This window comes from Colletotrichum siamense (genome assembly GCF_013390195.1).
Source record: "Colletotrichum siamense strain Cg363 chromosome Unknown KSG_Cg363_contig05, whole genome shotgun sequence".
In the NCBI taxonomy this organism is placed as follows: Eukaryota; Fungi; Ascomycota; class Sordariomycetes; order Glomerellales; family Glomerellaceae; genus Colletotrichum; species Colletotrichum siamense.
The window spans coordinates 1,852,909-1,867,164 of NW_023501018.1; the positions used below are offsets into that span (position 1 = coordinate 1,852,909).

At 54.4% G+C, this 14,256-nt stretch overlaps 5 protein-coding genes across 5 annotated transcripts; 2 read left to right on the top strand and 3 right to left on the bottom strand.

Annotated features, from left to right (window-relative positions):
- Positions 1–516: 516 nt before the first annotated feature.
- On the bottom strand, positions 517–1,389 carry yfcG (Disulfide-bond oxidoreductase YfcG; the record flags this gene model as incomplete). The annotated part of the gene is made up of 3 exons (XM_036639947.1): positions 517–899; positions 957–1,014; positions 1,063–1,389. The coding sequence occupies 3 exons, from the start codon at positions 1,387–1,389 to the stop codon at positions 517–519; spliced, it is 768 nt and encodes a 255-aa protein (XP_036494109.1).
- Positions 1,390–2,736: 1,347 nt separating this feature from the next.
- Positions 2,737–4,499, bottom strand: CGCS363_v008099 (Reticulocyte-binding protein 2-like protein a; the record flags this gene model as incomplete). The annotated part of the gene is made up of 2 exons (XM_036639948.1): positions 2,737–3,634; positions 3,685–4,499. The coding sequence occupies 2 exons, from the start codon at positions 4,497–4,499 to the stop codon at positions 2,737–2,739; spliced, it is 1,713 nt and encodes a 570-aa protein (XP_036494108.1).
- A 160-nt stretch (positions 4,500–4,659) lies between these two features.
- On the top strand, positions 4,660–5,284 carry CGCS363_v008100 (uncharacterized protein; the record flags this gene model as incomplete). The annotated part of the gene is made up of 3 exons (XM_036639949.1): positions 4,660–4,783; positions 4,842–4,958; positions 5,199–5,284. 3 exons carry the CDS (start codon positions 4,660–4,662, stop codon positions 5,282–5,284), a joined length of 327 nt encoding a protein of 108 aa, XP_036494653.1.
- Positions 5,285–7,338: 2,054 nt separating this feature from the next.
- DCR2 (Phosphatase DCR2) lies at positions 7,339–9,150 on the bottom strand (the record flags this gene model as incomplete). Its single annotated transcript, XM_036639950.1, has 4 exons — positions 7,339–7,603; positions 7,650–8,173; positions 8,221–9,066; positions 9,136–9,150. 4 exons carry the CDS (start codon positions 9,148–9,150, stop codon positions 7,339–7,341), a joined length of 1,650 nt encoding a protein of 549 aa, XP_036494672.1.
- Positions 9,151–11,124: 1,974 nt separating this feature from the next.
- On the top strand, positions 11,125–11,971 carry CGCS363_v008102 (Uncharacterized protein; the record flags this gene model as incomplete). The annotated part of the gene is made up of 2 exons (XM_036639951.1): positions 11,125–11,263; positions 11,319–11,971. 2 exons carry the CDS (start codon positions 11,125–11,127, stop codon positions 11,969–11,971), a joined length of 792 nt encoding a protein of 263 aa, XP_036494671.1.
- Positions 11,972–14,256: the final 2,285 nt, after the last annotated feature.

Below are 14,256 nucleotides of genomic sequence, written 5' to 3' on the forward strand. Positions count from 1 at the left end.
TAAGAACGATAAAACCAGCAGAAGGAAAAGCAAGAATGAAGGAAGTCTGCAAAAACAGATAGTGTCAAAAAGGCAAAAAGATGTGATCAGTGGGAGGCTTGAACTCCCGACCTTGGCATTACCAGACACACCAGATGATGTATTAGTACCACGCTCTAACCAACTGAGCTAACCGACCTGATTCGGCTCATTGGAGCTTGGATAGGCAGCTCAATTCTGGCGTCTTGTAGCGGGGCCTAGGCCGCGCGATCCGGCTCAAGTGTCGGTCTCGTTGGGTTGAGTCTCTCATCTCAGTCATGATCTTGGGATGATGGAGATGAGACGGATTGTTTCCCGACTAGTTAATTAGAATAATTAGCATGCCCTGTTCACCTCTTGTTGTATCTCACACTCACCTCAGCCTGCTAACCCAGTCTCAACTGGTCTCCATATCTCTCATCACTAGCACTAGCAGACGTCACATTACTTAAAACATCAAGCGCTTGAATGAATTACTTTTTACGAGGTATCTACGCCCTATTTCTTGGCAGCATCCTCCTGCATGCCCTTCAGGATCCACGCGCTGGCACCCTTGGCCTGCTCATCGAGCTCCTCGTCCGTCTTGCTGTAGTGCTCCAGCGCCTTGTGAGGCGAGGGGACGTGACGTCCCGCCTCGAAACCGGGACGCTCGACGAGCTTCCACAGCCACGCCTTCAGCGCGGGGAACTCCTCGAGGTCGATGCCAGCCCACTTGGCGGCCGCGACCCAGCCCCAGCACGCCATGTCGGCGATGGTCACCCGGTCGCCGACGAGGTAGCCGTGGGGGTTCGCCTTGAGCTGGGTGTCCATGGTGCGGTACAGGCGGCGGGTCTCGTTGGTGTAGCGGTCGATGCCGTACTGGATCTTCTCGGGAGCGTAGCCTGGGGAGTGGTCAGCCTTTCTTTCGGGATAATCTGTGACGTGCAGCAGCAACTCACGCTTGAAGTGGTTGGCCTGTCCCTGCATGGGTCCGAGACCACCCATCTGCCAGTGCAGCTGCATCACATTAGCTCAATTCTCTCAATCGACCCGCCTCAAACATACCCAGTTGTTCACCTCCCAGTACTCGCGAGATCCGTACGGGTAGGAGACCTTGTGGTCCTTGTCGTAGCGGTCGACGAGGTACTGCATGATGCTTCCGCTCTCGAACAGACGGATGGACTTGCCATCCTCAAAGGTGTCGGTCAACGCGGGGATGCGGCCATTGGGGTTGATCTCGAGGAACCAGGGCTCCTTCTGGGTGTTCTTGGAAATATCAATGGCGGTGGTCTTGTAGTCCAGGCCAAGCTCCTCCAGCAGAATGGAGACCTTGATACCGTTGGGCGTGCCCATGGTGTACAGGTGGATATCGGTCTTGGTCTTGGCAGCCATGTTGAATACTTGTTTACTCAACTGTCCCAGTCGGGTCGTCATGAATGGGTGCAATGAATTAAGGTAAGTGGGCAAATTTCGCAAGAGAAGCACGAGATGTCGTCAGAACAGGGTGTCGAAGATGGTTCAGTACAAACGGGAGAAGAAGTCGACGCCGAGGCCAGAGTTCCTAAATACTAATCCAGAGCTCATTGACCCCTCCCGTCGCCCGCATAGCTGTACAGCTGTTACCTTAATAATATGGGGTGGGAAAGACCCGCCAGGACCCCCGTGGAACAGCGCTGAAGCCATGCGGCAAGCACTGTTCCAATGTTGGGAAATGCTTCCGTCACAGTGACCCCTCCACCGCGCCCTTCTTCCGCGGGGCCATCCAGACGTGCTTAGAAATCACACACCCAAAGCCACTGCTGCAGCCCAGGCATCCCACCACAATGAAGCGATGGCGTCACTCCGCTCCAGTCCCCCGCGGGCGGTTCGCGTGCCGAACGAAGTGGGGCCAATTATAGAGCTCGGAGCTGCAGGCATGGAGCTGCGGCGTGTCCCAAACACGATAACTAAGCATCCCAACCTCACCTCACCTCGCCTGCTTGTATCGGTAAGCAAGAAGCTCTTCGCCGTCCGGCTCGGTGTCGAGTCGCGCCGGTCAGGAGTGCCGGCTCCGGGTCAGCAGATCAAGTCCGTGGGGCTCCGGCTCCCGTCAGCAGAACCTGCCTGTTGGGGTCATGTAGAGCCACGAAGGATGCGCTAGCATTCAGGAACCAAAGTCCCTTTGTGGTGTTTTCTCTCTTACCTTTCTTCTCATCGCCTCTGCGGTTTCGTCTCATGATACCCACGTGGCCTCGCGTGTGTGTTACGGACCTTGATGCAGGACCGTGGCTAACATACACCCACCTTTGTGTTACATATTTGTCTAGATGTGTGATCTAAAATCTCAACATCCCCCTGAGCCAACGACGTGGTTTTTTACACTCTACATTCACCCATCACATCACCAGGGACACAGACACCGGAGAACTGCTTCAACTGACACTACAATCTCATGCTTGTACTAACTGCTACTCAGGCTTACACTTCGATCCCGTTAACTCCATACTCCTCATTACCACAACGCTTGCGCCTATCCCGGCGACTCCTACACATCTTGTCGCTGGACCTGCTTCCACATGGAGAAACGCGTCGTCTCCATCATTGCTTCACATCCCCAAACATCTCTTTATCGATGGCCAAATGCTGATTCGCCCCAGCCTCTCTAGCAAATTGGCTTCGCTGCGCCGCACATCTGTTTTATACCGCCCCTGGCCCCGTCGACCAGTGCATGGACTGGGACCTTTGCCGCTACTGCTGAAGTCATTGTTGCTGCTGAGTTTGTTGTAGTTGCTGAGGCCCTTGCTCCTGTTGCTCCTGTTTCAGTTGCTGAGCCCATAGCTGTTGCTGCTGAGGCTGTTGCTGTTGCTGTTGTTGCTGAAGCTGTTGTTGCAGCTGCTGCAGTTGCTGCTGAGCCTGTTGAACTTGCTGCAAAGCCTCTTGCTGTTGCTGCTGCAGTTGCTGCCGAGCCTGTTGAACTTGCTGCGAAGCCTCTTGCTGTTGTTGCAACTGCTGAACCTGTAGTTGCAGCTGCCGCAGTTCCTGCTGAGCCTGTTGAAGTTCCTGAGACTCCTGCAGCTGCTGGGATTGTTGCTGCTGAGGCTGCTGTTGCAACTGCTGAACCTGTTGCTGCTGAGGCTGCTGTTGCTGACGTCCCTCGTATACAGGCTGCATCTGCGGGTCTAACGGCAGCTGGAATTGCATCGACAATCCCGACGCAGGTTGCGATGGAGTCTGACCTTGCCGACGCAATCTTGAAGCCACCCGTCTGCTGTATTGTCGAGGCGGCACTCCATTCCGCGACGAGCTTGGCCCTGCCTCATGGCCGTATTCGTGCCACACATAGCTGGGTCCCAGGCCGTCTTCCGAGAGCGTGCGTCGCATGTCGTCATTGCGCCGAACTTCCCAGCGGCCGTATCCCAAAGGCACGCATCTGACTCGGTCGTTGCCTGGAGAAGAAGTTGGATCCTTGCGCATATACTCTCGCATGCCGTTATTGAGCAACTGGAGTTCCCAGGGAAGGCATGCTGGACCGTGCTTGGAATGCCTCGTCCACTCGATTGGGGTGGGTGGCAGTTCATGATGACCCTTTGCGTACAGACAATACGAGGCCCGCACACTCATCGTCGCGATGTCTCGAGGTATACTTGGCGGCTGCCCACTGCGAGATTGTCAGCTAATAGATTATAGGGGTTTGTGGATTCAACATACCTCTTCAGTGCGGCACGGGCATTCCTCACAGTAAGTGCCCATGCCATATAATCGCAGAAATCAATGAAAAGATGCTTTTTCTGGGCATCGGGAATGTTGCCAGATCCTCGATCAATCCGTGCAGGGCCCCCGTTTATGGTCTGGGCCTTCGGGTTCATGTCCTGGTTCTCCCCATTCATGGTCTGGGCCTCCGCGTTTGTAATCTGAGGCTCCTCGTTAATGGTTTGGGGCTCCTCGTTCATGGTTTGGGTCTCCGCGTTCATGTCCTGGGCCTTCGCGTTTGTGATCTCTGGCTCCTGGTTGGTGTACTGTGCCACTGTGTCTTTCAGGGCCCGGATTTCCTCATTCATGGTCGTGGCCCCCGCGTTCACGAGCTCGGCATCCGCGTTCATGTTATGGCTCTGCTGATCCTGGGTGTTTGCGCTATCGAAAGGAAAGACAGCCGACGGGGGCTGCAAATCCGGTTGGAAAGGCTGGCCGGGCTGGTCAGTCTCCATCACCATAGGCTCCTCTGGGACAGCCGGGATCGGCCATTGAATCTGAGGCTGCTCGCCAGCTTGACCAGCAGCGCCAGGGCCGACCAGGGATGGGCTTGACTGCGGAGCTGGCTCGTCAATACTGCCGAGCCAGGCGTCTTGGCTTAACTGGTAATTGTGCCATTGGCTGGCTCCGACCGTGTAATCAAAGTCTGGGCTGGTTCCAAATGAGAGTGCGTCTGAGAGTGACTCCGCCCACTCGAGATCCCTCCTCATAAGGGTCGGAAGCATGAGGTTACCCGCATCCACGGATCTATCATTGAAAGGGTTGGAGTCCATCTTGCTTCTGTCGTGTGCAAGTCTGCGCGTAGAAGGTGAGGGTATGGAAGGATAAAATCAAATACTGAAAGAGATGCTCCAGATTAGACGAAGAGAGACAGTGCAACTATGGCGTTGGTGTGTGAGAGATGAAGATAGGTGGAAATAGGCCAGCAGAAATATGTGTAAGGCCAGGAGAGAAGAAGGAAAGGACGGAAGGGAAGGACGGAAGGGAAGGACAGAAGGAAAGGAAGGGGAGACAGGGAGGGGCAAGAAGGAAAAAGGAGGAAGCAACTCACTGTTTGGTACGTCGGCTCAACGCGTTACTTAACGAAAGAACTCGACAAGACTGACTCTTCACAGATGCAATCTTTTCCTCGATGTTTTCGACTCAGGGTCTCGGCTGCTCTCAAGCTTCGGTTTTGCGCGGTAAATCTCTCTTGACCACGGGCGTTCGCAGACAACCCACGGTAGACCAATGTCAGAAGACACAAGCACTTGGACGTCGATGAAAACTTGATATTTTCTGGACGAGTATTTGAAAAAGGTGCTGCTGGATGGATGGTGCAGAGGGAGAGGTTGGTCAAGAAGACGATGGGATAGCGGCTACTTATATTGTGATGGCAGGAACCGTAATCACCCAGCCAGCTTTTTGGCCCGCTCCTTCCCTCTTTGTCATTATGCTCAGAGTTCATACGGGCGAAGGCCTGACATGGCTAGCAAGGTCGCGGTACGCTGTCAGGTTCGGTGTGTATCTCCTTCAGACGAATCGGAGGACATCGGCCCAGCGCCAACTATCAAGTTGAGTCAGCCCAGTGGTTGTGGTATCGGTACTCGTCTGTTTTGTTGTGGGAAGCCCGTCTAGGTGCTCGCGAGGTCCAGAAGTCACAGGATGTACTTTTGATAAATTTGCTGAGAAAAAGGGCGTGGCGGAATCACTCAGGCAAGAGTCATATCAGAGAGAGCAGTGCCACTAGTCACGTATTCAGGGGAATATCAAAGAGCGTATTATCACCAAGTAGTCTCACACCAAATTTCCAACACTGGTTCCTGAACCACGGCTTGTCTGAGCCTTCCATGTGAATCTACTCTACAAGCCTCCCACGCATGTACCTCGACGCGACCTGCTGAGATCCATACTATGCTCATTTTCACCACAGCCACCTCTCAATACATGTTTTACACATCTCCCCGAAAATGTGACATGAACAAATCAAACTCTATTCAACTTGAGTGCTTGTTTGCCTTAGGAAAACAGTACTACCGGTCACTCGCACGTTGCAGTGTCGACCCCATATCAAGAAGTTTCTAAACTTAGACCAAGCCATCTATGTTCGGTGTGTCACAACCGACCGTTGCGAGCCATTGCCATTTTGTTTCTAAAACAAAAAATGGGGGAAAAGACACTTGTCGATGATATTTCGTGCCTTTTCGAATAATTCAAGGAACAGACGGATTATCGTATGACCGGAGATATAAGATGAGGCGCACGTTGGCTTGCACATAGTGGCGTACAGGTCGGCAGTTGAACCAGCTCAGCGGGCTACCGTATCACGCTCGACGCCGAACCCAAGTACATCTACGTACCAATGGCTTTCGTCTTTTTTTAGATCCTTATGCCACAAAGGTCAGAAAGCTTTCAAAAGGTCATGCGGGCTTTGCGTTGAAGTTACAAAGGTTACCAGAGCAGACAACACCTCCAGGTATCCTAAAATCTGGTCTAGAGCGCTCAATAGCTCCGTCGATTCTTGACGAAGACATCCTGAACAAGGGTCTACCGTTCTCCAGCGGGCCGATGGGAGATGATCGGGGAAGACGTTTTGCTTTCCTCATTCTGCAAACGTTATAAATATGGTGGACAGGTTATGCAGATATGCCATCTCCGACGTGGCTGAGATATGGACGCATAAGCTTCCTCTAAACACAGCCAGTAACATACACGGCTGCACAAAGCCACCGAGGCTGCTCGTACAGAAGTGGCCGAGATACGGTTGCCAAAGAGATGGGGCGTGGGGAGAACCGGCTACGTTACCCGCGAAGATCTGTCATATAGGTAGTTGGATGAACCCCACGACGAATTCGAGTACAATCAGCCTCAATGTGGGACCTGTGGCTTTGAGATCGATGTCTTCTCTTGTACTCTTGTAGCGTAGGTACTTGGATACTTGGAGGAATCAGAATCCACTTCGCCCTATCCTTCAGGGTTGTTTCGAGCTCTGATTCATCGCCTCAGCGCTGTAAATTCTCTGATTGGTCTGAAAAGGGGGATGGGATTCTCAACTCTCCAAGTACATACAGTATTCTGGAATATGAGTAGCAAGCACACGATTCCAGCCATCCACATGGCCTCTCCGCCACCGTGGCAACAGCCCTTATTCGGTGAAGGACCTATCCACTCACCAGGTGCCTGAGGTGCAGAATCGGACAGAGACTACGGGAAGCACGGAAAGAGCGAAAAAAGCGAACGTAGCAGGTCTCATTAGATTGATAACAGGAGCTGTTCCGATGTGCAAAAACCCCATCAAGGCCGTCCGTCCGCCGGCTTGGTCATCTGAACAACTTGAATAACCTTGATATAGATAAGAGGGAGGGAATCTACCCAGTACCAAATACATGTACATGTCGTTACACCGTCCTCTCGGCCTGATGCCGATCCATTAGATGCTTCTCAGGAAAATGCATGCTATGAACCCCTTCGTCCGAGTCAACTCAAACGTCCCATTGTCCTCATCTCGGGACTGGTTAAAAATACATACCCAGACTCCGGTACCCGCCAAACTCCATTTTTCCGTATTTCATTTCAAACTGCTGTCTGGAACGAGACGAGCCCGTCAAAACTTTGAGCTTTGCGCTCTGTGCTTCAAGGCTGCACCCGCAAGCCCACTGGCCTTCCCTCGTCGACAATCATCTGCTCGTCAATCCTCTTGCCGGTATCGCCCCATTCCACACGCTTCCACGTCAATATGCGGGCCTGGTTGGTGTCGACTTCGAAGACGCGTATTCGGCGATGGTAACCGCCGTAGCCGCCATAGCCACCAAAGCCGACGCCGCCGGCGTAGCACATCCACAGGGCAGGTTTGTTTTCCTTGTCAGTTGAGAGAGAGCAGTAGTCGTTCGCGTGGTCACTACATTTTGTTAGACACGTTTGCAGGGAGGAGACAAGAGACTTACTGTCCGCAGCTGACCATGACGACGCCCTGGTCGACGAGGGCGTCGCGGAAACCAGAGTTAAAGTTTGGTGCTGTCACACCCTCCCTCCATTCGCCCTTGATGGCGAGCTCTTGATCTCTGTACTCGGGAAGAGGGATGTGGATGAATGCCAGATCCATGTGGACATGGGTGTACTGCTTATGCGCCTGCTTAAGGCTCTGAGCCGTCTTCTTGAACCAGTCAATCTGGTTCTGCTTGATCCAGTCGTACCCATGCCACTTCTTTTCGTCAGGCGAGTAGGCGTGGGAGTCGAGCATGTACAGGGTCAGCGCCGAGTGGTCAGACTTGCCCCTAGCAAGAACCTCAACGTAGTAGTTGCCGACACCCTCAATGTCCTCCGGGCCAGCCTGCGCAAGTGAGTATGGCAGGGATTCGAGAATGGACATTTGCGCGGAGCGAGGTAGTGTGAGATCGTCATGGTTGCCAAAGATGGAGACGTAAGGAATCTTCATCTTGATGAGAATCGAAGCGATTTTGAAGATGGCCTGTTTTGTCAGCGCACGTCCATCTTTTGACCGCGGAGATGACCTACCGATTGCGCATCCGGCGCCGATTCACCATTCACTTGATCTCCGCTCAGCACAACCAAGTGTGGCTTCTCCTCGGTAAGGATCTTTTGCACAAAATCCAGCGTCCGGGGGTCAGCTTCGCACACATCACCGTTGTAGCCCTCGGGCTGGGCGTCGCGGCACTTTCCAACGCCAGTGCTGAGATGGAGGTCGGCGAGCTGGACAATCTTGAACTTGCCATTGTCGGCGATCCGTGGGTGCGGCTTCGTCGGCTCCTTTTGGCTTCCTCGTCGAACGGTGAGGTGGGAGACGGGAACGTCCTCGTTGAGGGGCAGGAGCAGGGGTGTACCCCCGGTAATCTCCCACCCGTTGCGCGCCTCGACGGCATCGTCGCCGAAGAGGACGTCGACGCCCGTGACGGCCTTCTTAGAGTCGCTGTCCTTCTGGTTCGAGGAGCGCTTCACCCACAAGCCGTAGGGACGGCTCTCCCACCGCTCGTCCTCCTCTCCCTTCTTGGCAGTTGTGGGGTCGAGTCTGCCGACGGAAACGTCCATAACGACCTTGTCTTCGGCGACGAGCTCCTCCTCCTTTTTGCGCGCAACGTGGACGTACGCGCTCGTCGTCCATGACTTGCCGAGATACAGATCCTTCTCGATACGGTGCCACTTGTTGATGTCGAGCTTGCAGGAGGAAAAGACGTTGAGAGAGGAACACTTTGTTATTGTGATGTCGGTGACGATCAGCCCATGGTGGTGCTGGGGCATGTAGTGGTGCATCGACTTGGGGAGGACTCGGAAGTTGCGGTCGAGGAAGACGACGACGATGAGGGTGACCAGCGTCACCGCGGTGAGCTGGACTATCGTGCGCACCTAAGGGAGGCAGGGCATCAGCGCGCGGGTCTCGGGCGACGGGCAGACGGGCAGACGGGCAGGACTTACTATGCGGCGCGTCATCTTGGGCGACACCGGGATTGTCGCAGAGAGTGGGAAGAGTAGTGGTGTTTGGGGGCGATGGCCGGTGGTGGCGGCGTAACGTAGAAAATGCGGGATGGTAAGGGGAACACGAACACGAACAATCGGCTCCGGCGAGCCTAATTCAAGCTACTGCTTAGGCCATATCATGGCCCACGGACTCGGTATACAAGAAATAAGAGTTGCAGATGGGGCGACTGAGCTTGTTCTCGGATCATGAACGACGACAGCTCAGCAGGGCGACAGGGGGGGCGGCAGAAAAGGAGCGAAAAAGGCACGATGGACGATTTCATGGACTCGGTCGATACAGGTCCAGTTTAGTGGGGCCAGCTGCCAGAATCTGGGGTAGCAACCTCACTTTTGCTCACTTTCACAGGTCAGGCCTGGCCCCGGGGGTCTTTGGGTCGCACCAGTGACTGGTCACTGCCCACTGAGGTTGGCGCAAGGTCCCTGAGTGAACCCGGAACCCAACCTTACCACGCCAGCTGTTTGCGCGCCTGGTGGAACGCGGGCTGACGGGTAGGGTCGACAGGTACGTACCGACCGCACATCCATCGATTAGGTTATCAAGGTTTGATTGGCTGGACGGTCGAGATGTGAGGCCAGGAGACACCACTAACCCCTCCCAGGCCACCGCACGTGCCTCCCTCCTTCACCCCTTCTCTCTCTCTAATGATTCAACACACCGTTTCCGTTCTGGTCCAACGCATTGTGTCTCTTCAAATGGCTTTGGAGAAACGGCCACCAAGCACACGGGCCAGAAGACGGGGCGACGGACGACGGCACGGCAGCATCCAGCATCGTCCTCCTTGACGGCAGCCGGGGCGTCTTCCATGTCGGTGGAGCAGCCCTGCCCGGCCGTCCGCCGTTCCATCTTGACAGCGTCACAGTCCCTCCACGCGATACACGTAAGCTCGAGACGTGGAGGAGTTGGTCTGATGAGAATAGACGGACTCCTGCAGTGCACATCAGGCAAGAACTGCTGCCCCGTTGACGCATTCCACACAGCCCGGCCGCGCGTCAATGGCCAATTGAGTTTGATTCGCAGCCATGCTCCCAGTTGATGGCAGTCTCGACGCACACGACGAGATGAAATACCGCTCATCATGTCGCCTCCCCTACGGATGACAGAAGCATAGACGGACCGGCGGGTCGATTAGGTTGAAGATCAGTTGGGGCTCTGCTGCTCGACGTCACACGGCGACTATGCGTGCGGCACAGCTTGAGTCAGTTTCGACGCGCCACGAGCCGAGCTGAAGTCGTGACAGCTGAGACTCGGGGCCAGTCGCAACATGAGTGTCTGCAGATGCGCGAACAAAGCCATCTCCATGCTTCATTTTCTCTTCCAAATGCTCTCGACATCACTCTATGCCTCTCGACGTCCAAGTTGAAGCTGGACATGTCTGACTGAAAACGTCCTCGCAGCTTGCCGAAACAAGACACGCTACAAGATGAAAACCCGCCGCAAGACACCCCCCGTAACGCAACAGCCAAACGTCCTTTGTCTCCTCTTCAACGGGAAGCCGCAGCTAATCCAAAGATAACCTCCATGGCCACTGTCTTTCCCATCGTCAATTCCATCAACAATTGCAGCAACAATTTGGCTCATGCAGGAACAGTGGCCCGTGCTCCTGCATTCTCGCTTAGCTGCGCGGTACGTACCGCCGACAGCTTTGGCAGGCGCGGGAAGGCGCACCTAGGCACCTCGTGCTACCGTCGCTGCTGCCAGCTCTGCTGTTGTCGTCCTGCGAACCAAACCAGCAACGACGCGCCTCACCTCAAAAATCGTCATAACCCCCGACGATCGTCAACCACCAGCCTCCCTCCACCGTTCCACTTCGTCATCATCAATCTCTTCCCATCTCCGCTTGCGCAATTATCCATCCGCTTGCGCAATAATAATTCTTACACATCTCGAATTATCCCATATCCCCCAAAAACCACACAGTCGCAAGCATGGCCACCGACTACAGCTCATTGAAGGTGCCCGAGCTCAAGAAGCTGCTCCAGGAGAGGAGCCTTCCCGCCACGGGCAACAAGCTTGACCTGGTCAACCGCCTGAAGGAGAACGACAAGGCATCTGCCTCCGCGCCAGGTACGTCGATGGAATGAATGCGCCTCCGACCCCAAACTGACCGTCGCAACCCCAGCCGCAGAGGAGGACGAGATCGACTATAGCGACGACGAGCCCGCCGCGCCTGCCAAGGCCGCCGAAGCACCCAAGCCGGCCGAGGAGGCCGCACCTGCCGCTGAGCCCGCCCCAGCCCCAGCTCCCGCTGCGGAGCCCGCTGCGCCAGCAACCACCGAGGCCGCTCCCGAGGCTGCGCCTGCCGCTGCCGAGACGACCACCGAAGAGAAGCCTGAGGAGGCCGCCGCGCCCAAGGAGAACTTCGCCCTCAACCTCGGCGCGACTGACGCCTCAGAAGAAGCTCGCAAGCGCGCCGAGCGTGCTAAGCGCTTCGGCATCGTCGAGGAGGACGACGACGACGCCAAGAAGAAGGCCGAACGCGCGAAGCGCTTCGGCGCCGATGCTGATGCTGCCAACACTTCCGCCCTCGACTCGGCCCTTCCCGAGAGACGCCCCAAGCGCGGCCGTCCCGAGCGCAGCGACGAGCAGCCCGGCCGTGACTCCAAGCGCCAGAGCACCGACGGTCGTGGACGCCGCGGCGGCAGGGGCAACAGACACGGTCGCCAGGGCGGCGGTCGTCAAGGTGGCGGCGGCGTTGAGAAGCAGCGCAGTGCTGCGGTTGACCCGGCCGAGAAGGCCCGGATGGAGGCCAGAGCCAAGCGCTTTGCTGCCTAGATGGAGTAAGACGGGTTGGCAGGGGGATTATGTATACTACTATGGTGGCGGAGCTGGAAGGCGTTTTCGTTCACGACGATGAACATGGAGACGCAAACGCAAAATTTGAGAAACGACAGGTCTTGGTCTACGCCGAACGAGACAGTGTGGTATTTGGCACCACGCGTCTACTTACCAGATATTTATACAGTAATGGAATAGAGCAAAAAGCTTTTTTGTATCCCAACTCGGTTTCGCATGGGTCGGTCGAATTGAAGTGGGCTGGCATCATTGAGATTCAATCGTGAACTTGAAAGCCTTGTTGCTATTCTGCGCAACAGGAAAAAGTCGTACGTTGCCTTGATGAGAGGAGGCGGAGTGTGGCAACCCCATGCTAACGGGATATTCGGCTCTCTCACAGATGAGATTGGCGATTGAATCCGTTTCGCGTCCCGAGGGCTGACTCTCTGGCAACAGCCTGATCGAGGACTCAATTGGATATTGATCACTCAGAAATACGAATCAGTTCGATGGCGTCTTATAAGACTACCTATCCCGTGAGTGGCTGGCTCTTCAACAATGAGAACGCCTGTCAAGGGTATTCGGCACCGTCGTTGAAGCCGTCCATCGACGCAATTCGGCACCCAACATGGACCCAGAAGCAACGGTAAGTTGGCATCTGGGCATGGATCGCCGTCCTTCCTTGTAGTCAGTCACTTGGCGGTTATTCATCCCAAAGAGCCGCCGCGACTTTCGAGACTGAGGCTATGTATTTCTGCAGTCTACGGCCTTTCGTTCTCCATCTTATCCGGGAGAGACCGATATGAATCCTACCAATCTATAACGCAGTCAGTGATTTTATTGATGAAATATACTATAAACTTCACCATTGTTATTTATATCCTAAGGCCACAAGGGCTCGCCACAATCCAGGGCCAATGGCCACGCGCTTGATGAAGCACATCTAGTTATCTCCCCGCAACATGTCCATTGCCGGCACATGGAATGTGGTTGCGGTCTTCGTGGACCCGATTTCGAAGTTCGCTTGGTTATAGTTCTCCGCAATCTGCGCAATCTTCCGCTTTTGGGTGGTAGCTCGTTCGTATGGTAATGGAACCTCGACGCAGTGACAGGCTGTACAGCACCTCCGCATCCGTCCTTCCCTCTCCTTCGCATATTCCAGCTTATTCGACATCTCATAATCACTATCCATAACTAATCAGACAAGCATGAGTTAACGATGTCTATGCAACCAAGCATGGCGCCAGGAAGTGCCAACTACCTGCCGTGACGAACTGTATGCACCATACCGACATGATCTGAGAAGAGGAGATCATCCCTGCGCATGGTCCAAGTTTAAATAAGCGCAAAGATGTCATTTGCAAGGGGTTTCGAAATGCCCTCGGAAGCCCTGTTGCCACTTTACGAGCCTCAGCTAGCGCATCTAAGGAGTGAGACAAAGCAAACTTACCAATATCCCACACAACCAATCAAAGGATCATCGCGAATTTCACACGTTACATGGCTGGGTTTGGCTGATACTCTCACGCATGCAACTCTGCCTCGACAAGATCATGAATCAAAACACAAGGCCACGTCACCTCTCGTCGTCTCCGTCCTTCAAAGGTATTGCCCCAAGCGTATTCATAGTCCATGTTCCTAATCAGACTTTATCTGCAGCGAAATATGGAAGTATGACTGAGGTTGATTCTGACATAGACTGCTGTCCGCCGAAGACTCTCCACCTCTAGCTCCGTTGAATCGCACTCGTCATCGTCCAATTGGTCGCTGAACGGGGAGACATAGACTTCAGGACACGTTGTTTTTATGGCGCCGAATATCAAAGCTAGCCTTGAAACCAGGCCCTTCACAGGGACCAGGTCTCGTCTCTGTACGAGTCTTTGCTCAAGATGAATGCAGCACTCACACATAAGCTGCGTACATCGGTGATGGACAAGCGCTAATATCTGGGTTAAATAATGACACGCCTTTCCAAATATCATCGTGATTCTAGTGCTGGCGCATTCTGTATTTGCCTTAGCTAATGATCTCCCGTTCGTTCTTCTCCAAGGGGGTTGTGGTGCACTGGCGCGTGCAATGTGTCTATAAAGTTCTCTATCGCCCGTCATCATGGGGATATCTCTGGTACTCTCACCACATAGCTAGAAGAGTGGCATCTATGTGAGTTTGAGATGGTGCTGCGTCACTATGTCTAACTACTAATACTTGCATTCCAAATCCCGAAGGACAGCCCGAGGGCACTTCTACCCATCCATCTCCGTCAGCTCGCAATCCGTTGACAAACG